A 27,320-nucleotide genomic window follows, 5' to 3' on the forward strand; every position below is an offset into this window, starting at 1 on the left:
AATGTACCCAACACTTTAGTCATAGGTGACTCTATAGTCAGGCACACTGATGTCCCACTCACCAGGCTGAACAAGGAAAAAATTACAGTCAGCTGCCTGTCGGGTGCCAGGATCCACCACATAACGCATGCACTCAAGTCACTCCACAACAATTACAAATACGAGTCTATCATTGTCCATGTTGGAGTGAATGACTTGAGACGTACCTCCCTGGACTACATGAAAAGAGACATGGAAGAGCTCTTGGATCATGTGACCCAGGCAGGTATGACCCTAGCCCTGAGTAGCATCCTGCCTTTTCCCAGAATGATACCGCAGTATAAAGGACAAAATGATTGACTTCAACAATTGGCTAAGCTTCTGGTGTCATTCAAAGGGGATCCAGTATTTGTCTGCCTGGGAAGACATGATTGACAAACCACGATGCTTTGCCAGAGATGGTCTGCACCTGTCACCCCTGGGATTCAGGTTACTGGCTAAAGCTCTTGCCACCCCTATAGTGCCTTTTTTAGGCAAGGTTCAAAGGATAAAACCACCACCGTAACAGATACAAGCATGCAAAATCTGAAAGTAATGCTACGCAATGCTAGAAGTCTAAACCTCAAAATGCACTCTCTCGAGGCATTCCTAAAAACAGAGAACACAGATATCTGTGCAGTAACTGAGACCTGGTTCAAGGCGCCAGAGAGCATCCCTGAAATACCAGGCTACAATTCTTACCACACTTTTCGGCCACAAAACCAAGACCAAAACACTAAAGGTGGAGGAGTATCCATATTCACCAAGGATATTCACACCTCCAGGCTAGTTGCCCAACACAATGCATCTGAAATTCTCCAGGTGCAACTAGCACTAGGTAAGACTGCAATCCAAATTGTAGCTTGCTACAGATCCCCCATCATGCTGTAAGATTCTCATTAAACCTTTCTAAACATACGGGAAAATATTAAGATATAACCAAACACCCTAATACTGGGTGATTTCAACTACCCTGCCATTAACTGAGAAAACTACTCGGGGTATCAGCTCCTTTCCCAGCGGTTCTTGGAATTCATAAATTCCAATGCCCTGGATCAACTAATCCATTGTCCCACCAGGGGCTCCAATATCCTAGACCTGGTCATTAACAACATGGGAGATAGATGCTCCACACCAGTGGTCACCCCCTCATTGGTCAGGTCTGACGTTAAGCAAATCACCCTTGACATCCACATTCCCCCACCCCCACCCCACCGCCAGTAAGGAAACCTCCTTAAAAAACTTCTCCAAAGCCAACTTCATGCAACTGAAGTCAGAAGTGACAAACTGCATGACATCCATGCAGACAGGATCTGGAAATTCGATTGCAGAATCATACACTAAGGCACTGTACGAGCACATCCACTTGTGCATGAATCGTGCCATCCCAAATAGAACCAAGATGTTCTTCTCAAAAAAAAGGAAGCCAATCTGGTGGCACCCTGCTATAAACAAACTATACAACAGAAGGAAGAAACTGTTGCAGAAAAGAGGAGAATCCCAGGATGCAAAAAAACTCCCTCACCAGCCTCAGTAAGAAGCTGAGATCCTTCATAAAATCCTCAAAAGCTAGTTATGAAAATAAAATTGCCAAAGATTCCAAAGACAACCACAAGGCATTCTATAGTTATGTCAAGAATCTAAATGGCAATGCTCAAATCTGCTCTGAGCTACAACAGAATGACATTAAATATACTGATCCCAAGGATATTGCCAATATCCTGGCAGATCGATTTAGTGCCAACTTCACCCCCTCTCACCCCCTAAAGGGCCCATCTCAATACCAAAAGATTGCCAAATTCCGGTAATCACAGCCACACAGGTAGAAACCGCACTCTCCAAAGCTAAGAATACAGCATCCATGGAACCAGATGACATCCCAGGCTGTGTACTACATGAACTACAAAATGAACTGGCACCTCACCTAAGTGTCATGTTTAATCATAGCCTCACCTCAGGCTTCATGCCCACTGAGTGGCGCACAGCTGCAGTTATCCTGCTCCACAAGGGAGGATCCGCCTTGGATCCCGGGAACTACTGTCCCATCAGTCTGACAAGCCTGATCTGCAAGGGCATGGAACACATTATCATGGAACTTATAAACAAAGACATTGGCAACCTTCAAACACTGGACCCCACCCAGTTTGGGTTTGTGAAGGGACGATCTTGTCTCCTGAATCAGTGACTTTTTCAAATCAGTCTCCAGAGCTGTGGATGAGGGTAAGGCATCCACACAACCTATCTGAACCTTGCCAAGGCCTTCGACACCATCCCCCACTCTGGAATCATAGATAAACTTACTCTAAGCTGGGCATAAATCCCTACACCACTTGATGGGTTGCCAACTGGCTTACTGACAGAACCCAGACTGTAAAGTAGCAGACTCCAAATCCAGCTCCAGACAAGTGACAAGTGGAGTACCTCAGGGTTCAGTCCTGGGACCACTCTTGTTTGGCATCTACTTCTCTGAAGTACAGGCCGACACTAAGTGACTCTGGCTAACAAAGTTCGCAGATGACTGCAAACTGGGTGCCATTACTGAATCCCCAAATGATGTGGATATTCTACAAAAGGGCCTTACAGAAACAGATGCCTGGTGCCAGAGCCATGGGCTCGAGCTTAATGCCAAGAAATGTATAGTTATCCCCTTTGGAAAAAAACATGTACCCATGAATTACCACATAGGTGGCAGGACACTAAACATCGAAAGTGTGATGAGAGACTTAAGGACACAGGTGGACAGTGGTCTCACTTTCGATAACCACATTGCCACAACAGTCAGGAAATCCTTCTATGTGGCACACCTCATCACTAAGGGCTTTTCATCCAGAAAAAAGGAGGTAATTGTCCCACTGTACTCATCCCTCATTAGACCCATTATAGAGTATAATGCCCCGTTTGGTATGTACCTCACAAGACATCTGCAACAGCTGGAAAGGCCACAGAAATACCTCACTAAAAGAATCACAGGTCTAAAGCAGATGCCACATGCTGACCGTCTAAAAAAACTCCAGCTATACTCTGTGCCATATCGTCTACTCAGAGGTGATCTCTGCTTAACATACAAGGCCATGTCAAACCCTGAGCTGTTGGACATGCTCCACTTAAAGAAATCCCAATCCCTCAGAGCCACACGCTCCAGGTATCTAAACCTTGCCATCACAATGAACAAAATATGCTGGAGGGATAGGTTCCTGACCCAGAGACTCCCCATACTCTGGAATGGACTGCCCATACATGTCAAGCAGAGCACCTCATTGGGCCCTCTTCAAAAGGAACCTTGATGATTGGATGGGAGATAGGAAATTCACCCCGGGGATCATGTCAGTCACCCTGCTAGACAGGGGTCCAAAGAAGTAAATATTGTGGGAAGAAATATCCAGGGAATGGTTATGGCCAGGCTTGCATAGGCCCTAGGGCCAATAGCCTAGTACCAACCTATGAATATATATATATATATATATATATATATATATATATATATATATATATCTGTGTGTGTGTGTGTATATATATATATATATACACACACACACACACACACACACACACACACACACACACACAGCAAGACTGGATTGTCATGGAATACTGTATACACCCCTGTACCGTCACACCCACAACTTTAAAGAAGGACAAAGGCTATTTTGTGTCAGAGTACCACAGCAGATATGAGAAAGTGAGACACTTTCATTCTCATTATAGGACTCCGTCAACACATATCCTATTTTGTTCCATTACTGTCCATTGTCATTTTCTTACACAAGAGGATAACAAATACAAAAACTAGGGGATCAAATTCTTAAGGTTGGGACACACACATTTTGCAGACACTTTCAGTTTGCTGCATGTTATAATGAATTCAGAGAAAGTTTTTACGTCTGCTGTTCAAAGCAGATTAGCATTTCCTCAAAAAAAATGTATTTTCAATTAAAATAACATTTATATAATATTTTTAAATATAATTTTAAACTATATACAATATTTACAATTGCCTGACTTTCAATTATATTCACTGCATGCTATTAAACATAGAATTAACAGATCATTTATCAGAGATACAATACTGATTACTGTAGAGTGTCCAACAAAGATATAACTTTTTCCAAGGATTATTTACCAATGGCCTGGGATAGATTCGTAGTTCTTTGATTTTTATTTCCATCGAGGCAGTTGTCTTCAGTAAAGTGCAGAATTCTTCCAAGGTCAGGGATGTATTTGAATTCCACCTTCTGGTTACGCGTTTCCTAGATATAGCAAGTATTGTCCATAACAAAAATACATATCTGTCTTATTTAGGTAAGGACATTCATTTACATTTAGTATAATCAATGCTTTAGTTAAGGTAAAGGATTCATTAAATAAAGTTTGTAAAAATGATTGATTCCATTCCAATATGACTTAATTTTATTACATTCATAAAAAATATAAATCCAGTCTGCTTTATTTAACTTTTCACACCTCCAGCAAAAAAACATTTGTAGTAGAACTGATCTTTTTAATTTTATCTGGTGTTAAAAATGCTCTATGTAAGCATTTTCAGTTAAATACTTTCCAATACTGTGTGTTAGAGGTGTAATTAACTGACAGTAAGAGGCTAGTTTTAATTTCTTCTTTTAACTGCAATGACTGACCTATTGTTAAGAACTGCCAGTATGATAGTTTGGGAATTGTTTTATATGTTATTAACTCTTTATATAGATTTGAAATGGAATTTTTCTTTTCACAACTATTATATATAAATTCATACAGAAAACTTATTAGATTTTGAATATCTTTAAATGATATGATATATATTAATTAATCTGCATAAATCTTTAGTGTACATTAGAATGCTTTGTAAGGTTAACCAGTCCTATGTTAGAATATTGTAAGCAGTTTTTATCATATGTATAATCTAAAACATTTAGTTTATTTACACACTGAAACCAGCATAAGAATCCATTTTGTTCACAGGAGGTTATTGTTTCCCTATATATTTTTTGTGAGGAAAGTTCTTAGTGATGGTAAATGGGGTTAAAAGGTCAAGCCAAAGTTTTAGATCTATGTTTGCATTAGTAAGTTTCCTAAAGGAACTGATGCAATAATTAATCAGTGTTTTAGAATGTTTTGTTATATTATATTGTATACTTATGCATAGTACATACCAGGGTTTGTTTGATTTGTCTACTATTAATTTTTTTTAACAGATTAAATTCATTTGTTAATATAGCTGCTGTTAATTCTTTCCAGTTGGCAAAATAATTTGAGTTTACCCAGTCTATTGTAGTTTTAAGCACATATGCTCTTATATACATTTCTGTTGCTAGGAAATTCAACCCTCTTTGTTTCCAGTGATAAGGTAGAGCTACTCTATTCTTTTTGGGATACTATAAACATTTTATTAAACATGACTTTATTTCTTTAAAAATGCATCTTTCAGGAATTAACTGTATTGCTAATGCTACATATAGTATTTTTGGCATTAAGACCATTTTTATTAATTGCAATCTGTCTTCAAAAGTTAATATAATTTTGTTCCACTTTTCCATATATATATTTATTGTTTCAATAATGTTTTTATAATTTATTAATATTGTTTTGTTTATATTTTTACCTAACACTATTCCTAAATAATTAAGCATAAGTTCTTGTTTTCCAGTGATGGATTTATCTGTAACTTGTAGCTCTTTTTCTCATTTAAAAATAGAATTTTTGATTTTGATCTATTAAAGCGTAAACCTGAAATCTTATAAAATTTCTCCATTACTTCTTCTAGCTCTCCTAATGACTCTCTGGAGTTTGATAGGGTTAATAAAATATCATCAGCAAAAAGCATTATTTTAGATATGTACTGGTCATAGACTTCTATTCCTTTTATTCTTGGATTATTGCATATTATTTTTGCAAGTATTTCTATAGCCAAAGCAAATAAAATAGGAGAAAGCAGGTATCCTTGTTTAGTACATTTCTTTATATGGACAGATTCTGAGGTGAAAGGGCTTAATTTAATGTAAGCTAAGTTATTAATATATATGTTTTGTAGTAATAAGATGAAGAGAGGTGGAAATTCAAATAATGCTAAAGTTTTAAATAGATATTCCCAGTTGAGGGAATCGAAGTCTTTTTCTGTGTCTCATCCGATTACAAGTGTTTCTCTATCTTCTTTATTCACATAATCTATAAGAGTAAGTATCCTTTTAATATTATCATGTGTGTGCCTGTTATATAAAAATCCAGTTTGATAATTATTGTCTTTGAAAGTGGGATTTTCATTCTGTTAGCTAGGATTGACATGAATATTTGTAATCATTATTCAGTAATGATATAGGTCTGTATGAGGTGCAAAGGTCTGATGGTTTATTATCTTTTAGAATTAGTGTTATGAGGGAATATTTCCATGAGGGTGGTATTATTTGCTTCTGACTGGACTTCTTGCAAAGTTTTATGAAAAAGGGAGATTACTGTTGAAGGGAAGAGTTTGTAAATTTATCTATCCCTGGAGCTTTGTTAGATTTACTTTCCTTTATCCTGTCAACAATTTCTTTGTAGGATATAGGTTTTTGTAGGCCTAGTTTTAAGTTTTCTGGATTTTTTTTATATTGATAACGTTTGTATCTAAGTTTATTTGGTTGGTATCTAAATCTACTTTTTTGAAGTGTTCCATAAGATGGAACCGAAATGCTTCAAGGATGTTTCCTATATCGGATACTTTTTTCCCTTTCTTTTCATGATATATACTACTAATGTTATTTGCTTTAGATTGTACTTTAATTCTTGTAGATAAGTTATGTAGATATCTGGGGAGCTGGCTAATGAGTTTATTTTTAATTTTTCCAAGGCTAGTCAAGTTTTGTGTGTTAGAATTTCATTATATTTTTTTACTTCTGGATAATTCTGATTTTTTTTTTAGATTTTACTGTCAATAGTCTGGTTTGCAAGTCTAATGATTCAGATTCCCACTCTCTAACTTAGTTCTGATTTTTTTTTTTTTTAGATTTGGCTGTCAAGAGTATGGTTTGCAAGTCTAATGATTCAGATTCCCACTCTCTAACTTAGTTTTTGCACCAGCTAAGGGTCTTAACAAATAAATACACTTTTAATGAGTCCTAAACCATGACTCAACTAATTTCTGTTGTATTATTAATTTCAAGAAATAACTGTAGTTCTGACAACATCCAGGGTCTGAATTTTTTAATTTTCACGATATATGATGGAATTCTAGTTAAGAAGATTAAAGGTTTAAACTCTATTTGGAGCTTCATTATCAGAGAATCATGATTTGAGAAGGGGCATGGAACTATTGAGAAGTTGAGGATTTTTGTTTGTAAATCTTGAACTATGAATAATTTGTCTATTCTGGTTTGTGTTCCAAATCTATGGTTTATATGGGAAAATAATAAGGATTTATCATCTTTTACTTTAAAAGTGTCTGTTAAATGAAATGAATCAATCCATCTTTTTAAGGATTTTGAAATAGTTGCTATGCCGAAAAGACTTCTTGGTGGTTTCAGAATCTTCTACAGTACAATTAAAGTCTCCTCCCAGTATAAGATTTCCTTTATAATTGTTGGAAATAAAATCTAGGTATTTTTTAACCATTCCTGCTCCAATTCCTGGGAACCAATATAGATTAGCTAAGGTCCATATTCTGTTATTAAATTTAATTATAAGAAACGCTAGTAGACCTTCTTTTCTTCATATTTATAAATAATGTTTGGAGTGATTATGTTTTTCTTCCAGAGAACTGATACTTCTTTTGTCTTTGTTCAAAAGGAGGATTGAGCTAAGACTGTATAGTCCTTAGGGTTCCAAATAAAGCTATCATTAGTCTTAAAATGTGTTTCCTGAGAAATACTACTTGTGCCTTATTTAGATTTAAATATTTTAGTAAGTTTGATCTTTTATTTGCATTATTTAAGCCACTAGTATTTAATGATAAAAATGTTAAATCCATTTCAAGTTATTGTTGGAAGAAACATTTTTCTTCTTTTTTATTTTGATTATAGTAGTTATACCATATTCTCTGATAACACTGAATGTTATTTTTATGTGTGTAAACTTGGGAGTGTAATTTAATGTTCTTTCTTCTTTAAATACAAGAAGGGTAAAATTCTGGTCAGGCTTTAAAAAAGTACTTCTATAAAACATTAATTCTAAAGTATCAAATACAAGTAAATATGAATTTCCCATTAAACATGGAATGAAAGTCATTCCTAATCCAATAAAGATAGATCTATTGGATTATCACTCATACCTTTAACCAACAATATCAACTGAGCTCCGTATGTTAAATTACTATATGGATAATTTTCTTAAAAGAGATATGAAATTCTATATTATTCTATTATTATTATATAGTATTTTATATATCAGGATAGAATGTTAGTAGTGTAAACAATTATTATGTTGACTTAGAAAATATCCAATATTTAGTTACCCTTAAGAGATCCCAAAAATGTCAGATATGTCATTTCGGATAAACTAAATGCAACAGAGGAGCATACACTAAATAAGCCAACAACAAATAGATTATTACTAAAATAATTTGACTAAAAAGACTCTGTAGGAGACAATGAGTGATTACCTATGAAATATGAATTTACTGTAGGTGTACTGTCTTCCTTTACTTTCCCACTCTTCAGCTCACCAACTTCAACTTACACTTATGAAAAGGCATGTTTTCTCAGTGGTATTCTGACTCTGAGTAGAGGTGCCCTACATTCTAGTGTGCAGTACTTTTACATATTAATAGATTTACAAATCAGAGTCTAAGAATGAACTATGATCACCCTGACAATTCCCACCCTGCATAGGGCACCTACTGCTTACAGAATGGGTAATCACATCAGGTCTAGAATGAATGTGTAGGTACCCATATGGTAACAGATTAGCATTTCACAGATATTGTATGAAGAAGAGTGTGAATATGTACACCAGGATGTAAATATGTCCTCATATATGCTGGCAGAGTTATTGTTAAGGCTGAAAACAGGCCAAGGACACCTGGAAACAAAAAGGGAGATGGGTAATGCAGCTAGAGTGGTATAAAGGCCTAGAACGAACTGAATGACATTACAGACAGAGGAAACCTGGACCATCATCATTATTATTATTATCATTATCATCATGATCATCAGCCAGTTTTAAACTGATTGAATTCACCCTGCAGACCTAAGCCATCTATGGCATTATTTTCATTTATTTTTCTTAAAAGTTTAAAGGACAGTTATAATCTCATACAGAATTTCAGTTTCTCAATGTCCACCTCCCAGCTACTCTTCATTTGTTTTGCCTTTCAACTTTCTCCAGGATTTCCTCTCTTCCCAAATCCTCCTCTCCCTCTGCCCTCCCAAATTACAAACAGTGCAGTCCCACGCTTTCTTGAATGTACTGTTACCCACATACCATCTCATTAATAACCAGTCACACAAATTCCCTACTCATCTTAGCTCACAAACCTTCTCTGCATTCATCCACTGCTTAAAATTCTTTCTCATCCAAAAATCTCTCTCTCCCTCTCCCCATCCCCTCCCTCTCTCTTGTATTAGCATTGCACTGATCTAACTCACTTACAAAGTGTGAACTAGAGTTACACAGCATGTAAGTCTTTTCTGAATACCACCTGGTCAAAGTCACTTGCACAGTGTATACACGTATACACAGTTTGTTTCCTGAACCCCATCTGGTGCTCCCAAGCCACTGGTCTCTGTAAAATGCTGACAGACTAATTTTTCAGGTATGTTATTAAGAAAAAATGCAGGGCAATTTTTTCCATGAATTCTGTCGAGAATATAACCCAAAAAAACATGCCAGACTATTTACTTTATCTATTACGATCATATGTTGGCAAATTCTGCAATATTAAAGATCTTTATCAGATAATGAATGTTTACAGAAATGACTATACTGTGTATTCTGGACTCTTCATTTGTTTTCCCAGATGCTGCAGATACTTCTGGAAGGAGGTGCTACAGTTCAGACCTTGGACAAAGATCTTCTTACTCCACTTCACCTGGCAGCAAGAAATGGCTCTCCTGGGTCAGTGCGACTGCTTCTACAGCATGGAGCTTCTGTGGATGATAGAGACCTGCTTTACATGACCCCACTACATCACGCAGCTTTCAGAGGTAATGCAGAAACTGCAATGGCTCTGATCCAGGGGGATGCTGATGTCAATGCAAGAGACTGGATTGGGAAGACACCATCACATATTGCAGCAGAGAGAGATCACTGTGAAGTCATAAGAGCTCTGATAGAAAATGGTGCAAATGTCATGGAAAAAACAAAGTGGGGTGAAACGCTCCTAGAAACTGCTTCAGCTAGAAGTGATGCCACTATAGTTAATCTGTTAAATGAATATAGGTCAGTTTAATTTTAGGCAAATATAAACACTCCACCTGGAGTGCAGTTTACTGAATTAGTCCTTCTAACACTGTAGGTACTCAGCACCCATTCCTATATGATCATGTATTAAGTTTATTTTCCTCACTTCTATGTAAAAGCCTGAAATACCATTGGAGATGGAAATTAAAATTATGTAGCATACCGGAAGCAGTTACAAAACCTTTGTCTGTGGTGAATTCTCTAGTGGTTACCACTTTTTTACCAATATACAAAACAATGTGCTGAACCCCAAGCAATACAATGCACAGAAATGTAAAGCTGATCTGCCATAATGTTGATATAAAATACATTTTATGAGAACTGCATGAAAAGTGTATGAATGAAAATCTAGCACCATTCATACAAGCTAAGTCCTAATTTTGTGTATCGATCAAACCGACAAAACACAACTCCTCCAAAAATGTAAATGTGGAAAAAATTCACATTTCTTAGAGGGCAGGGTACTGCTCTTCTTCTCCCACCCAATAAACACACTTGTCTTGATAACGTTAAAGTGTGTCTATGTCAATTTAATGAAAGCAGCACAGCAGAAATACAATAAAACGAGTAACTCTTGATATGTTTAATCAGTATTTCAAATGAAGCGATCGAGCTTTCCACACTCTAAAATGGAGCAGCTGAAATTTCTCACAGATATAGTCAACTTCAAGACTGCTGTACATTAGGTTACCACCTGCCCCTTTATATAGGACAGGCTCTATTTTATGGCCTGTAAAAAACATAAAAAGGCTAATGTCCTCAGATTATAGGACAACAAATTCCCAAGTTTTCATCCAATAATGCATAAAGCAACTAAAAACTATTTTGTATTTGAATACTTTAATATAAATGAAACAAGAGAAAACAACTGAAATTCTACAAGGCCGAATTTTTATTTTGGCAAAAAAGTGACATCCAGTACTTTTTATTGTTTGTGAGCATGGCTTGTCCTGCAAAATGTGTGGTCCCATAAAAATGTCCCACTTTGGAAATTTGAAAAGGTGACAACCCTAGCTGCACACTGGAAAAAAAGGACATTTGACTCCATTACAGTGACCAACCAAATATCAGCACGTAGTAGCAGTACTGTGCAGAAATGTAAACCAACATCACAAAAACTACATTTTAAAATGTCAGAAGCATACTTTAAAAATTCCATTTTAAAGTGTATCCTGTCTTACCTCTACAGAACCGATGCAATTTTTACCACCAGAGTATAAGTCAATTTTGATTACCCCATCCTATCTGGAATGCCTACATTCAGTCATTGTTTACTTAATTCCCATTAACATGGCATCCTTTTCAAGTTCCCTACATTTACTTGTAAATCGCTGCAACTATTGCTTCCATCATTCCTTACTGCTTAACATGTTCGTCCTGTTTATAGTCCGTAAATCAGTTTTAAAGCCATGAATATTTTGATTGCCACTGCTCCGTCCTGTTACATAACATTTGTATTGCAATACTTCCACTAACACTTCAGTAAAAACTGCAAGGTAGATCCAGTTAAGCTAAACTCTTCACTGAGTAATACCTTAAACTTCCTGTAGTAGAGACTCATGGCATATATGCAAATGACCCCTTAAGGACATAGCAGTGTTTCAGCTAAGTGGCTTTGAATGTCCATGACTTTTTGCTTTTTAAGTCTTTATGGGAACATTGAGGCCAATTAAGCTATCTATAGACATAACATGACATGTTTTGGTAATTTTGTATGTCATCAGTGCAACATAAGTGGGTCATTTAACTACAGGACATCAGTACCCAAACTATGTCTGTACTGTCTGAGTTTAATAGCATTCATCTGATTTTAGCTATTCAAATATTTCAGTGGCCAGATTTGATCATTCAATGCATTTGGCCACTGAAATATAGAAAAACAACTAACATCAGATTAAATGGCAGCAACTAAAATGTCTGAGGGCTAAAGAGCCATTTTGAAATTTGATGACTCGCTTCTAAAACTATTTCAGATGAGAAAAAGGGGTATGTTCTCCCTGCACTTTCTCAGAATTTAGAGACACTTCTACTTAAATGCAATGCCATCTTACAAAAAAGCAGGCTTCCAGAAAATGAGTTTAACGAATCCTGAGATAAAAATATTAATTATCAAGGGAATGCATATTGCATCCAAGTCATAGTCAGTATTTAGGATTATGGTAGTCAATTAATTTTGGCCAGATAAATGCCACCATACCATCATAGCTATACAAAATCGCTGACTGATTATTTTTTTTTTCAAAAGTTCATACTAAGCCATTTATTGCGGGACGCTTATTTTGGGCTCTGTGTACCATCTGTTAAAGAAAGGCCTACTATACGACAAACGAACCTGCCCATAATTAAAGTAACAGCCACCAATGGAAGTTAATATGAAATAGTACATCTTCTTAGTCAAGACCAAAAACATTGAAACTGTAACATCAAAATACAACAAATTTGTCTTTGTAACAATTTGCTATATAAACCATTGCAAAACACTCAAATAATGTTTTTTTTTTTTTTTTTTTTTTTTTTTTTTTTACAGTTCTTTCCCAAACACCTCTTTTATTTATGTATACAACCTTACTACCTTTTAGGTCATACCAACTTAAAGAAAGGAGAAAATGTGAATAAAACATAAAACTCACCTTTTCTGTACTCTCCAAATCCCATAATCTCACTTATAAAGCACAGCTCCTGTGACAAAAACCAGCTCTGACTTACTAAGATATCAACATCATCTAAATTTAACAAATGTGATGTCACAAGATCTGACACAGTGCACATGTATAACACTACTGCGCCCCAATCTATGACACATTAATAGTAGCTCTAAGTCAGTAGTTGCTTTTGGTCCAGTTTCTTCATTGTCTGTGATCTCCAGACAGAAGCTCCATACAACAGATCTACATTCAGGTAAGATCACGAAATAGCAAACTTTCAAAGAAAGAACAGCAAAATTAATTGTTTCACTCTTACAAAATTTTTGTGCATAAGGGATTTATACCTCTGGACCCACCACCCTCAATACCTAAATATGCTAATTCTGATACTTCTGCATCCGAATGAAAAGTGAATTTTGTGAGGTGCTGCAATCTCAGTCTTTAAACCCAAATCAAACAAACAGCACATTTGTTATCACACATTACACCATCAGTCACAAATGACTAACAATTAAGCTTGATGCCCACAAAAATCTATGCAAGCAAAAAAATGTTTTTCTTTTTCCCCAAAATACTGAACTTCCATATTACCTAAGCCCAATTTTGCTAATGGGGTTATTATCTAAAATTACTATCAGTTCAGTATATTCAAAAGGTACCTTTACTTCAAAATAAGCAAAACATTAAAAGAAAAAAAAAGTATTAGCTCTCTTGTAATTTACCCTTTCACAAAGAAAAATTCACCCTCTAAGAACTTTCACAAGTTAGCATGAAAAAAATGAAATGCACAGCAATGATTTGTCTGTATCTGCACACTGAGAGCTTTAAAATCCACGAATGCTGTTTCAGAAATGCACAAATCTAATTTATTTCAAATTTTGTTACAGCTAAAGTTCAGAAGTACTAGTGATTTTTCTTCTAATGTTAAAAATCAGAATGGTGCTAACAGTTCATTATTTAATGTTAAATTAACATGTTTTACAATAAAAAATATTACCAATCAGAAAGTAAGAAGCACTATTTATCTAGTAGCACAAGTCTGACTAGAATTTTTTTTAATCTAAATAATACAAAGTTTAATAAGCTGCTGTTTGTTAAATATGGCATCAATGTATGTATGACTTTTGATATTTCCCGGTTAGGGGTCGCCACAGCGGAACTCCAGTCTGCTAATGATTGGCAGTGGATTTTTATGGTGCCGAGTTGCCAGCCCGACACCCAACCTTCCAAGAAGGCACACCCATTCATGCACGCACCTTCATGGTTCTATTCTCAATGCAATGCACCTTTGATTACAACATTATATCACTGAATCTGTTTATCTGTTTAGCAATCTGTGAGACACTCGGTAAACAGCCTAAAGTTGAGTACACAATACCTCACCCAGTCTTGAGGCACATTGTAACCAGTACATACAGTAAATTCTGCTGCAGCTTGGAGCATTCCCTCAACTTTTCCACTACACATTACAATAAAACAATGTAGCCAAAATAATCAAGAAATAAAATATTGTAATGCTTCATAAATAGTTGCTTGCTGTGTAATGTTTTCACTGCAACAGTAAATATTTTGTATCTTTTGTCTGGTCTCATCCCCCACATAAAGGAAAAGCCAGCTCCAAAGGCATCTTACTTGCCAAATCTATTTTAACAATTACTGGCTGTTTTAAGTGTTGTAAAATGTTGTGCAGAAGTTGAGCTGGTGTTGCAGTCTTCAGAGCCTAACCTTTTACTACTAAAGCATTTTGTATAAATATTACATGATACACCTTGAACTCTTCTAATGGAATATGTCTAGAAATGACTAACAAATGATTCAAGTACACCAATGCAGATGGTAAGAGAGGTCTTACTCATGCCCATATATAAGCATTTACATTAAGCAGTGCCTGTCTCACGTCAGGATGCAAGTATAGGAAAGCTATTTATATGTCTGACTGATATGGCTATTGGCTAAATGGGATTGGTTGACTAGATTTAATCAACTCTCATTTTAATTGAAGAATGGGCAGAGTTAACAGCAAGATCTTGGAATATTGTAAGGAATCCATTTCCCCTTACTCCAGGTTTGCAGTTAGCATATTTAGAAATGTGGTGGTGTGAGGGTAGAAGGAAGCTTGCCCTCCTGCAAAAATACTGGTTTCTTCTTATATTTTTCTTGAAGTTAGCATTGTGTATTAACTTTTTTTCAGCTCACTGTAATTCCTTTTACAGAAATTACTGTCTGTTCTGATGATATCACTAGGCAACATTCAAGATAGCTTTAATGTGTGATGACATCTTAACACCAAAGCTTCTGCACACCAGCTCCATAAATAGCTGCACATCAGGCCTTACCTCACTGAATGGAAACCTCAGCCTATTATTTGCTTCAAACTCAACCACTCAGTCATTTCATGAAGACGAATATAAAAGGAAGTTAAAATGTTAGAGGTCAAAATGAAGTGGTAATAAAGACATAAGAAAAAGGATATCAAATGTGTACTATTATACTGACTGCATCATGCTGGTGTGAAACATTTCATAAATCGGGTCTATATCAGCTTTATCAAAAACTGATAAGAGTGAACGCTCTTTGATTGAACCCAAAACGAACAATCAAAATAGCGAAGACACGGAACAGTGATTTTTTTCCAAGGGAAAAAAAAAATCGCTGTTCCGCCAAAAAAAAAAAAAAAAAAAAAATGAAAACACAACATAAAGTGGGGGGCTTTGCCTCCCCACCCCACCCGATGTAGGGGGCCGTGCCCCCCCACACCCCCTACTTAAATATACTAACTGCACCACAGTGGAGGAAATGACAAACTCACGAAAATGCCCTAGTGATTTTTTTCCCCTGGGGAAAAAAAAAAAAAAATCACTGTTCCGTGTCTTCGCTATTTAGATTGTTCGACATTTAGGGTTCGATCAAACAGCGTTCACTCTTATCAGCTTTTGATAAGCTGATATAGACCCTCATAAATCTTCTTCCTGGTCTCTCTCTTCATTAATGGGTAGAATACGAATTTATGAACCAGCTGTAGGGAGGCACCACCTGCTGACAATCACCACAGTCACTTTGTTTTGACATGAACATCCAGTCTGTAATATCTGAGATGTTAAAAGGAATGTGGAAGGAGGATTGATTTGCAGTCTTATAACTACTTCTTTAGGAATTCCTCTAAAGGAGGCTGTTGTAGTAGCAGCAGGACCACCCACAACATGAAATGACCTGGCATAGTAAAAGCTTTCCAATAATGTCACAGCAAAAGGCAATGTAACTGGCCTGCCTCATAGAAATGCTTTATTTTTCTACTGATCTGCAGTGCCAACATTAAGGCAAAATGTACAAATACCTGCTCAGTCTTCCAGACATTTTTGACCTATCAACATAAAAGTCAAAGATGTCACTGGGAACCCAAACAGAGAAACTCCACCACTTACATATACTGAGTCCTAATTTGACCAAGTAGAGGCTTAGCATCAATGTCTTAACAAAAAGCATTGTGAAAAGACAGCTAATTAGAAATTATTGATTTTCCTATGATTTACCCAGTTTAATATTATATACCTCTGAGGCAAGTAATAAGATAATGGTGGCTACTCATTTCTCTAACCATACATACAGAAACCCTGTTTTAGTATAAAATGCATATTTTGTTTTTGTTTTGTTTTTCAGTCCTTTAGTTATAACTGGCTTGATTGATGCTGTTGTTGAATGTTTGTACTGGTTAGTATTGCCTTTCAGCTGTCTCTGAATGTCTGACTTTTTCACTTCTCCTGTGAAGTGGCAACTTCTTGAAACATTTTGCCTCCATTAGCTCTGAATTTTCTATATTTTATGCTGCCCCTAATTTGATATGAGCACCACACTAGCATGATCTTTCAGTGCCCAGCTTTATTTTTGCTCTGCTGAGATTCTGTTTTCATAGTACTGATAGATTTTGTCCTAACACAGAGCGGACTCATTGCTCATGGTTACTGAAGGGAAACATAAGTAACAGCACTGTTTCTTTGTTTAGGGCAAAATACTTGTTGCTTCTGCTGGGATTCTTCTGAACACTACTCCTGCCATATTTTCTGTTTGTCTTACAGGTCATGTTCAAGATATCCAGTCTCTGGTACTTTAATCTGAAGTATCTGCCTGTTATGTGTTGCATTCACTGACACACATGTTGGCTCTGCTTTTGAGATTTTGCCTTTTCTTCTGATGCTATGGTTTTAATAACAAGTAACAATCACTCTTCATATTATATTCTCCTTGCATTATTTTTGATGTGATCAGATAGTTGATCATTTGCACAATTCCTGGTGCCAGTATGCTATCTCATTACTATACGCACCTCTTATTTATCTAGAATTTTTCAGAATACCCAGATTTTTGCCTTATATTTTTGGTCCTTGATTCACGTAAAATTTGTGTTTTTTCTAGCAAAACATTCATGAATGCAGTCATTAAACAGTGAGAGACATTCTAGTTTCAGACTTCATAGCTCTCAGAAAATACATGTTAATTCAAAGCCTGTTATTCTTTCAGTTTTCTAAGTTTACAGGAGCAATATTTAAAATCCATCCCTGATTTTGGGCCTTTGCAAACACACGAACACACACGAACACACACACACACACACACACACACACACACACACACACACACACACACACACACACACACACACACACACACACACACACACGCACACACACACACACACACCATTGTTTTGGCTTTGTTCATAATTCTTGTACTAAGAGGTTGAGAGCTATGCTACCAGATGCCAACAGAACTGAGAATTATATGAGCATGGCAATTGCTGTCTGTAACTTTAATCCCATAAAGCCTTCTCTTCCTTTCAATTTCATCATATACCCCAACAGACAGACAGACATAGATAGATTGATAGATACATGTTTGTCTTTTTACCACTTCATTTACTCCACCTTTTTTCCTAACTACTTACTTTTGCTCCTTCTGCTAACACCCTTTACTATTCTCCCAAACAATAACTACCATATCACTCACTCTGTCAAGTGCTTCCCACTCTTACTTCACCCAGTTCTGTTTAACTCTACTATGCTATCTTCTCTTCATAGGTTCATAGGTTGGTACTAGGCTATCAGCCCTAGGGCCTATACAAGCCTAAGAAGTCAAAAACCAGGTCCAACGCACCACTCGAAGACAGGAACAAATTTAATGAATAAATGCAGGTAAAGCGCTTTTCGTCGCTCAGGTTGAGCAACTTCCTCAGACAAAGAAATTAAATTCCATACACATTTATATACCCTCACGTCACAAGTAGATTTCATTTAAGAAGTCAATTAACTAACAATTTTTCAATTAAAAACCCACCAAATAAAAAGCACAAAAGCTTTACAACTTCCACAACTAGCAGCTTCAAAAAGGACATATATAGTACATAAAATAACTGACAGAATCAAGCCCTGCACTGCAAGAAGCAGGTTACTAACAACTCATAGCTTTATTTCTCTGCTCTATTCAACAGACTAATGCTCATAGGTTGGTACTAGGCTATCGGCCCTAGGGCCTATACAAGCCTAGCCATAACAATTCCCTGGCTATTTCTTCCCACATTATTTACTTTCCTGGACCCCTGTCTAGCAGGGCGACTGACGTGATCCCTGGGGTGAATTTCCTTTCTCCCATCCAATCGTCAAGGTTCCTCTTGAAGAGGTCCAAAGAGGCGCTCTGCTTGACATGTATGGGCAATCTATTCCAGAGTCTGGGGAGTCTCTGGGTCAGGAATCTATCCCTCCAACATGTTTTGTTTATTGTGATGACAAGGAATAGATCCCTGGAGCGTGTAGCTCTGAGGGATTGGGATTTCTTTAAGTGTAGCATGTCCAACAGCTCTGGGTTTGACATGGCCTTGTATGTTAAGCAGAGATCGCCTCTGAGTAGACGATATGCGACAGAGTATAGCTGGAGTTTTTTAAGGCGGTCAGCATAGGGCATCTGCTTTAGGCCTGTGATTCTTTTAGTGAGGTATTTCTGAGGCCTTTCCAGTTGTTGCAGATGTCTTGAGAGGTACATACCAAATGGGGCATTGTATTCTATAATGGGTCTAATGAGGGATGAGTACAGTGGGACAATGACCTCCTTTTTCTGGATGAAAAGCCCTTCGTGATGAGGTGTGCCACATAGAAGGATTTCCTGACTGTTGTGGCGATGTGGTTATCAAAGGTGAGACCACTGTCCACCTGTGTCCCTAAGTCTCTTATCACACTTTCTGTGTTTAGTGTACTGCCACCTATATGGTAATTCATGGATACATGTTTTTTCCCAAAGGGATAACAATACATTTCTTGGCATTGAGCTTGAGCCCATGGCTCTGGCACCAAGCATCTGTTTCTGTAAGGCCCTTTTGTAGAGTATCCACATCATTTGGGGATTCAATAATGGCTCCCAGTTTGCAGTCATCTGCAAACTTTGTTAGCTAGAGTCCCTTAGTGTTGACCTGTACTTCAGAGAAGTAGATGCCAAACAAGAGCGGCCCCAGGACTGAACCCTGAGGTACTCCACTTGTCACTTGTCTGGAGCTGGATTTGGAGTCGGCTACTTTTACAGTGTGGGTTCTATCAGTAAGCCATTTAGCAACCCATTGGGTGACATAGGGATTAATGCCCAACTTAGTAAGTTTATCTATGATTCCAGAGTGGGGGATGGTGTCAAAGGCCTTGGCAAGGTCTAGATAGGCTGTGTGGACCACCTTACCCTTGTCCATAGCTCTGGAAACTGATTCAAAGAAGTCAATCAGGTTTAGGAGACAAGATCGGCTCTTCACAAACCCAAACTGGGTGGGGTCCAGTGTTTGAAGGTTGCCAATGTCTTTGTTTATAAGTTCCATGATAATACGCTCCATGGCCTTGCAGATAAGGCTTGTCAGACTGATGGGACGGTAGTTTCCGGGATCCAAGGTGGATCCCCCCTTGTGGATTGGGATAACTGTAGCTCTGCGCCACTCAGTGGGCACGAAACCTGAGGTGAGGCTATGATTAAACATGACACTTAGGTGAGGTGCCAGTTCATATTGTAGTTCATGTAGTACACAGCCTGGGATGTCATCTGGTCCCATGGATGCTGTATTCTTGGCTTTAGAGAGTGCGTTTTGTACCTGTGTGGCCGTTATTACTGGAATTTGGCAATCTTCCGGTATTGAGATGGGCCATTTAGGGGTGAGAGTGGGGTGAAGTTGGCACTGAATCGATCTGCCAGGATATTGGCAATATCCTTCGGATCAGTATATTTAATGCCATTCTGTTTTAGCTCAGAGCAGATCTGAGCATTGCCATTTAGATTCTTGACATAATTATAAAATGCTTTGTGGTTGTCTTTGGAATCTTTGGCAATTTTATTTTCGTAACTAGCTTTGGAGGATTTTATGAGGCATCTCAGTTTCTTACTGAGGCTAGTAAGGGAGTTTTTTGCATCCTGGGATTTTCCTCTTTTCTGCAAAAGTTTCTTCCTTTTGTTGTAAAGTTTGTTTATGGCAGGGGACCACCAGATTGGCTTCCTTTTTTTGGATGAGAGCATTTTGGTTCTATTTGGGATGGCACGATTCATGCATGAGTGGATGTGCTCGTACAGTGCCATAGTGTAGGATTCAGCAGTTGAACTTTCAGTTCCCGTCTGCATGGGTGTCATGAAGTTTGTCACTTCTGACTTGAGTAGCATGAAGTTGGCTTTAGAGAAGTTTTTTATGGTGGTTTCTTTACTGGGGGGTGGGGGTGGGATGTGGATGTTAAGGGTGATTAGCTTAACTTCATTCCTAGTTAAGCATCCCATAGAGATCCTTCTCCATCTTTCCTCCAATACCATATCATACTACACTTATCACTCACTCATTTATCATTTAATAATCTGCTAATGCACCTGTCGAAAAGTCTCTCCAAACTTTCACCAGTCTTACTCCTGCTTCTTCAAGGAAATATCAAAGCTAACCCAGGTCCACTTCCACTCTCCTGTATCCTAATCAATCCACAAATTATAAGAAACAAAACTGACCAGATTAATGCTTTCATTCTCCTTACATAAGCCTGATTTAGTTGCTATCACAGAATCATGGGTATTTCTCCCTGGTTACAATTACTTTTTTTACCCCAGACCAGGCACAATGCAAGGAGATGAATGCCTTCTGTTCAAGTCACACTTAAATGTTCAAGTACTTGCTCAGGGAAACACTAACACAAATCATTATTCTAACTGGCAACTTGCATCCATTCCCTGTCACATAAATAGAATACTACATCTTGCCTGTAGCATATCTACCGTCTCTCTCCTCACTACCCAAACTAAATGACCTACTAAAAGAAATAATTTTCTCCACAAAAATATAAAAAATCTCATAATACTTGGAGACTTCCCATCTCAGCCTGTTCAGTCCCATTTCCACTTGCATGAATATTCTTCTAACATAATTCAGCCTCATCCAGCTGATATCTCTGTCTACTAGACACAACCTCAATACATCTCACTACTCCTTCCTAGCTGTCATATTAATTAACAGACCTTCTCCTCTCTCAAACATCACCACCCATCCAATCATCTTGCAGTGGCCACTGCGCTATTCGTTTTTATATCTAAAATCCAAATGTAAATTTACCCCATAACTCTCATATCTTTCTGTAATAAATCACAGAGTAACATTAACAAACTTAAATCCACCTTCTCTTTAAGCGACTGGTCACCAGTTTAGAGCTCATCTGACTACTCGGCTCTATACTGACTGATCTGCAAAACTCATGCTTCCCAGTAATCCAAAGATGATACATGCCTAAAACTAACAACTGGTTAACCTATGAGCTTAAGCCTCTTCTACAACTCAGAGAAAAAGCATGGAATTCTTGGAAAGTACTTGCTGCTACTATAAAGACAGCACTACACCAGCTCAACCTTGACAAGCAAGCTCTACATCATCATAAAATTCACTTGATGAAATCACACCAAATCTCACTAATAAAAATCATCCAAAATTTTCTGGAAGGAACCCTACCATCTTATAGTATAGAAGCGACTTCCCTCCATGTATTCCACATCTTCTCTGCCTCTGATTCCCTAACTCATTTCAGCAACCTTATCAGCCCTTTCTCTAGCAAATCCCAAACTACATTTTACACTCCCACCTCCTCTCCATACATCCTTTCATTCTTCATCAGAACTATCACATCCAAGGACATCTAGCCTCTGCTTGAATGGATTAAACTTGATAGCCTCCCTGGTAAGGACAACCTTCACCCGTGGTTTATTTATCACTGTAGAGACAACATCATAACCCCACTGAAACATATCTACAGCCTGTGTATTACACTTAATATTATGCCTAGTATCTGGAAGGATGTCATTCTACCTCTCTCAGAGAAACCTAATCCATCCAATCCATCAGACTTTTGGGCAATTTCTTTTCCCCCTACTCTAGAAAACATTCTGCAAAAATTACTTTATTTGCAAATCACTTAACATGTCAACCAATATCACCTTCTCTCTCAAAAGCTGCATGGCTTTTGATCTGGTAGCAGTACATCCACAGCTATCTAGCACTCAGCGGCAACATTCTTCTTGGAATGGACAAAGGCCTAATCACTGCAGCAATTTCTATTGACTTCATCACAGGCTTTGATCTTACTGACCACTCAATTCTCCTAGACCATCTCATTGAAATAGGCATTTGTGATGACACACTACCCTGGTTCAAAAACTAACTGCAACCACCACTTCTCAGTGAATTTCAGTTCATCAACCTCTACACCAGTCCCACAAGGATCTATTCTGGTATCTCTTCTCTTTTCTATTTACATTAACAAAATTTCTTTTGACTTGCACAATCGTTCCATCCTGCTACATACAGATGGCATAGCCCTATTCTGCTCCAACCATTCGGTCTCTTATCTTGAATTCTAAAGTTAAGCTAATTTCCATGCCCTTATTCAATGGGTCAGTAATAACCAATTACTTCTAAACTCAACTAAACCAAAAACAATGTTTTTTTGAACTAGCCTGTGACACCCCAGCACTGGACTAGTAATCAGGGAGCCTCAACCCTCACCACTAGCACCAGTGGGAGATGTACATTGGGAGGATGACAAGTTGCACACACAGTATTTCCAGATGCAGCTCTCTGCATCAAATGGAATTTCCCTTAAGAGCACACAGAGACCACAGTCAGTCCGGGGCTGGTTTCTCTCTTTCTTCATATCCCCAGTAAGACTCCCCACTGGCACAGCTATAGAGTTGAGATCTAAGCTGAGCTGAGTGACCAAGTCAAGACCTTCAACACCCTCTCTGTCCAACCAGCGCTTTGTGTTCCTGCCCAAGTAGCTGACACTCACACTCTTTGAGGTCTGACTTACACACACACACACACACGGGAAAGGCTGCACAGGTTTACTAGCTATGCACCCTTTTGCCCACACTGTAAGGTAGTTATCACTGCCACCAGCCACATCCTTATCAGCTACTTTAAGGCCCTTAACAAAGGGTGGCCAATCTTACTGTGTAATGTTACTATCAATACAAATGGTAGTTTGACCAAGAGCAAGGCTATTAGGAGTGGCCCACAGTGTCACCAAAATAAATATGCAAGTACTCTCAGAACTTAATTATCTCTCACAAATATCAGCCGCAATGCAAGGTTTAAATATCTATTTTCTTATCCTTTTATTATTATACTCAGTATATACTTAACAGTTACATTAGAATTCAAAATCACAAGAAATATTTAAAACAACGTTGTAGGACAGTCTCAAATAAACAAAAACATCTAAGCTAACCTTTGCTATATTCCTGACTGTATCTAAGAAAATTACTGTACCTTAATAACTTAATTCAGAGCAAGCAAGGCAGATGGGATGAGTGGATCTTGATGTTGTCAGATCAAAGACAAATACAGAATACTATCTCTCTCTCTCTCTCTCTCTCTCAGAGACCTCCCAAATTAATATCTCAAATAATACTGCTTGGATAGATTGCAGAATTACATCATTTCTTGTCATCTGACTCTATCTCAGGTAAAACCTCCACTGCTGAAAGCTAGCCGTATTTAGCATCCATCTGTGAAAATACATAATCCTCAGATCTTCTAGAAAATGGTGGAAGTTGAATAATAATTTACATTCCTCCACATTTAAAGACAATACAAAAAATTCTCTAATACAGACATTATGTCTCCTGTTGCATTGAAACTGAAAGATAACATATTTTTTATGGCCCACTCATAAAGTAATTTAATTTCAATTATTTTCTGAAGTTTTGCAAGTTAACCTCCTTTTTTCCAGTTTCCCCTGTTAAAATATATATATTTAAACAGTTACAATAGTGTGTATACATTTCTGTTCTATTCCAGTAGGGTACACTTAGTTACATCTTTAAGGTCAGTACTTTACAAACCCTTTTCAACACATGTCTGTACAAACCTAGTTAGTTTGCTATACACATAACATACAGTTCTAATAAGGTTGTAACACAAGGATCTTACATGAAGCATGTTGACATTCACAAATGACACATAACCATTTACAAAATTCCAGGCAGCTGTGCTGGCAGTATCTGTCTTTGTCACACTTCTATATAAATCCTGTTGATATTCACAAATGACATATAATTATTTACAAAATTCAGGATAGTTGGGCTGGCAGTATCTGCTTTCCTGACACCCCCGCCCGAAGACTCCAGCTAGTTTTTCAAGTGACCCTTGAGAAATGCTGCTTGAGAGAGATGAGCCTAGCTGGGAATACATTACCCCATTCAGTGTCTTGAGATTCTGGCTGTCTTGGCATTGCTGCTCCAAGTACAGTGTTGCGCTGTCATATCATTTGCCTGCAACCCTAGGCTCCACCATAATAATTTGGGATTGTGCTGGCTGGCTCCCTGTATCCATGGATCCCCTTCAGAATCCTCCTGCCTCTTACTGCAAATACTTGGCATCACGGCCTCTCTATCATGGTAAGGTTTCATCATATTAACATGGTACAGTTTGTGCCACTGCCTCTTGCCTACCAGTTTTAACATGTAGCTAACATCGTTGACCTTCATTACCACTGTGAAGGGTCCCTCCCAAGCTGTCTGCAGCTTGTTGTATCTGACAGGAATGAGAACCATTACCTGCTGCCCCACAGCATACTCTCTAGCTCAAGCATTCCTGTCATGCCAAACATTTTTCTGTTGCTGGGCTTCTGCCAGGTTTTCCTGGGCCAAGCCCATGTGTTCCCTGAGCCTTGTCCTGAGGTTTAGGACATATGCCACAACAGACTCCTTGTGGGATTCACACTCACTCTCCCACTCATCATGAATCAAATATAGAGGTGTTCTCACTCTATGCCCATACAGCAACTCAAAGGGTGAAAAATCTGTGGATTCCTGGAGCATCTCCCTGTAAGCAAACAGCAGATGGGGAAAATATATTTGCCCCACTCCCTCTTAAATTGGTCTGCAAATGCCTGTAGCATGGTCTTTAGTGTAGAGTTTAACCTCTCAACAAGACCATTAGTCCAGGGTGGTGGTGGTAGGGAGTGGTCTATAGGTGCTTTACCCCACAGAACTTCCACAGACAGGCCAGCAGGTCTGACTTGAAATTGGCACCGCTGCCAGTCAGTATTTCTTTTTGGAAATCTACCCTGCTGAAAATTTCTAACAATGCATTTGCCACCTTTTCTGCCTCAATGGAGGACAGAGCCACTGCCTCAGGGTATCTGATAGCATAATCTACTACCACTAGGATATACTTCTTCCCTGTGGAACTTGGGGTACTCAGAGGCCCCACAATAGCCATATCTACCCTCTGAAACAGCTCCTCAATCACAGGCAAAGGCATCAAAGGAGCTTTCACCTTGTCTCCCGCCTTGTCTACCTTTTGGCACTGATCACAGGTCCTGCAGTATGCTGTTACATCCCTGAAACTCCCAGGCCAATAAAATTCTGCATAATACATCTCTTTGTACACTTTATGCCCATATGACCTGCAAAGGTAATGTCATTGGCTATGGCTAGAAGTGCCAGACAGTAGGCTCTGGGTACTACCAACTGCTGTATTCTCTCACCCTCTAACTCTCCCTCAGAGGTCCGCTCTCTATACAGTAAGCCTTTGTCCCAGTATACAGATTCTCCCTTCCCTTGACAATCAGGTGCCTCACTAGCTTCCTGCCTCAGGCCTTGCAATGTAGGGTATGATAGCGGAGCTCATCTCAACTCTCTTTGTAATCCTTCACAGCTCCCCTTCCAGAGGGAGTCTGGTATTCTCTGACAGCAATTCCTCACTGTCAGCCTGGGTACTACTCACCTCTGCCCTTGCAATCCATCTGTCCAAGGCAACATCAGTACCCACAAGCAGCTGTGGCTCACCTTCAGTCTCACTGCTAAAGGGTAGCTCCCTCCCTAAAGTAACCACTTCACCAGCCTTGGCTTCAAGTGTGCAGTCTGTCTGGGTCCCCCAGGTTATCAGACCCACATGCTTGTCTCCGAGTCCGACTGTGTGTAACTGCATGCACCCACAGTACTGCATTATCAGAATCATTCCCTATCAGGACATCTGCAGGCATATCCTCAAACACAACTACTTGCTTGCTTCCTTTTCCACCCTCCCACTTAAGGTGAACCCTAGCAAAAGGTATTTGGAATGGGGTCCCTCCTAAAGCTCTGACTGAAGTACACTGCCCAAGCAAGTAGTGCTCCTCTTTAACCACTGCAGGCTTCAAAATGGTTAGATCAGAGGCTGTGTCTCTCTTAGCAGTGGCCTGTTTTCCCATCTGCAAAGACAGGATATAACCTCTTGTGGTAGTCTGGTACCCTTGTTGTCTCCCAACAACTTACTGCTGGCATTTTGTCATTCCCACTTACTGGCTCTCCCACCTTTTGTTCCCCACCTTGCCTCCATGGACATCTATATGCTACATGACCCACTGGTTGCATTTAAAACATTTAAGCTTCGGTCCTGGCCATGTATCTGAACTAGTGGCTTCTCCAGCTACTGGCAGACTCTGTTGGGGCAGTCTAGGCTGCCCACCGTGGGTTTCCTTAGACCCATGAGCACACTGGGTATCCCTTTCTTGTGCAATGATACCCTGCTTGTTAGGTATAGGTCTCCCTTTTTCCCCAACTCATCTGCTGTGTTACATTTTCTATCCTCTAACCAGATTCTCATGTCCTCAGCCAAAGTGATAAGGGCTTGCTCCTTCACCAAAAGGTCTGCCAACCCTTCAAAAGTGGTGACCTGACACCCACTCACCCATCTATGAAAATAAGTGCACAAATGACACAACCATTTACAAAATTCCAGACAGCTGTGCTAATAAGGTTGTAACACAA

The 27,320-nt window shown here is 38.4% G+C and overlaps 1 protein-coding gene across 1 annotated transcript in view; it reads left to right on the forward strand.

The window, feature by feature from the left end:
- Positions 1-10,917, forward strand: part of LOC122801406 (ankyrin repeat domain-containing protein 65-like) — a 230,830-nt gene extending 219,913 nt beyond the window's left edge. The window contains exon 3 of the mRNA XM_044070923.1: positions 9,941-10,917. Coding sequence (XP_043926858.1) covers positions 9,941-10,372 — 432 coding nt within the window. The 3' untranslated portion in view covers positions 10,373-10,917. The remainder of the gene's footprint in view (positions 1-9,940) is intronic.
- Positions 10,918-27,320: the final 16,403 nt, after the last annotated feature.

This window comes from Protopterus annectens, chromosome 4.part1 (assembly GCF_019279795.1).
Source record: "Protopterus annectens isolate FY-2018-M chromosome 4.part1, PAN1.0, whole genome shotgun sequence".
NCBI lineage: Eukaryota > Metazoa > Chordata > Ceratodontiformes > Protopteridae > Protopterus > Protopterus annectens.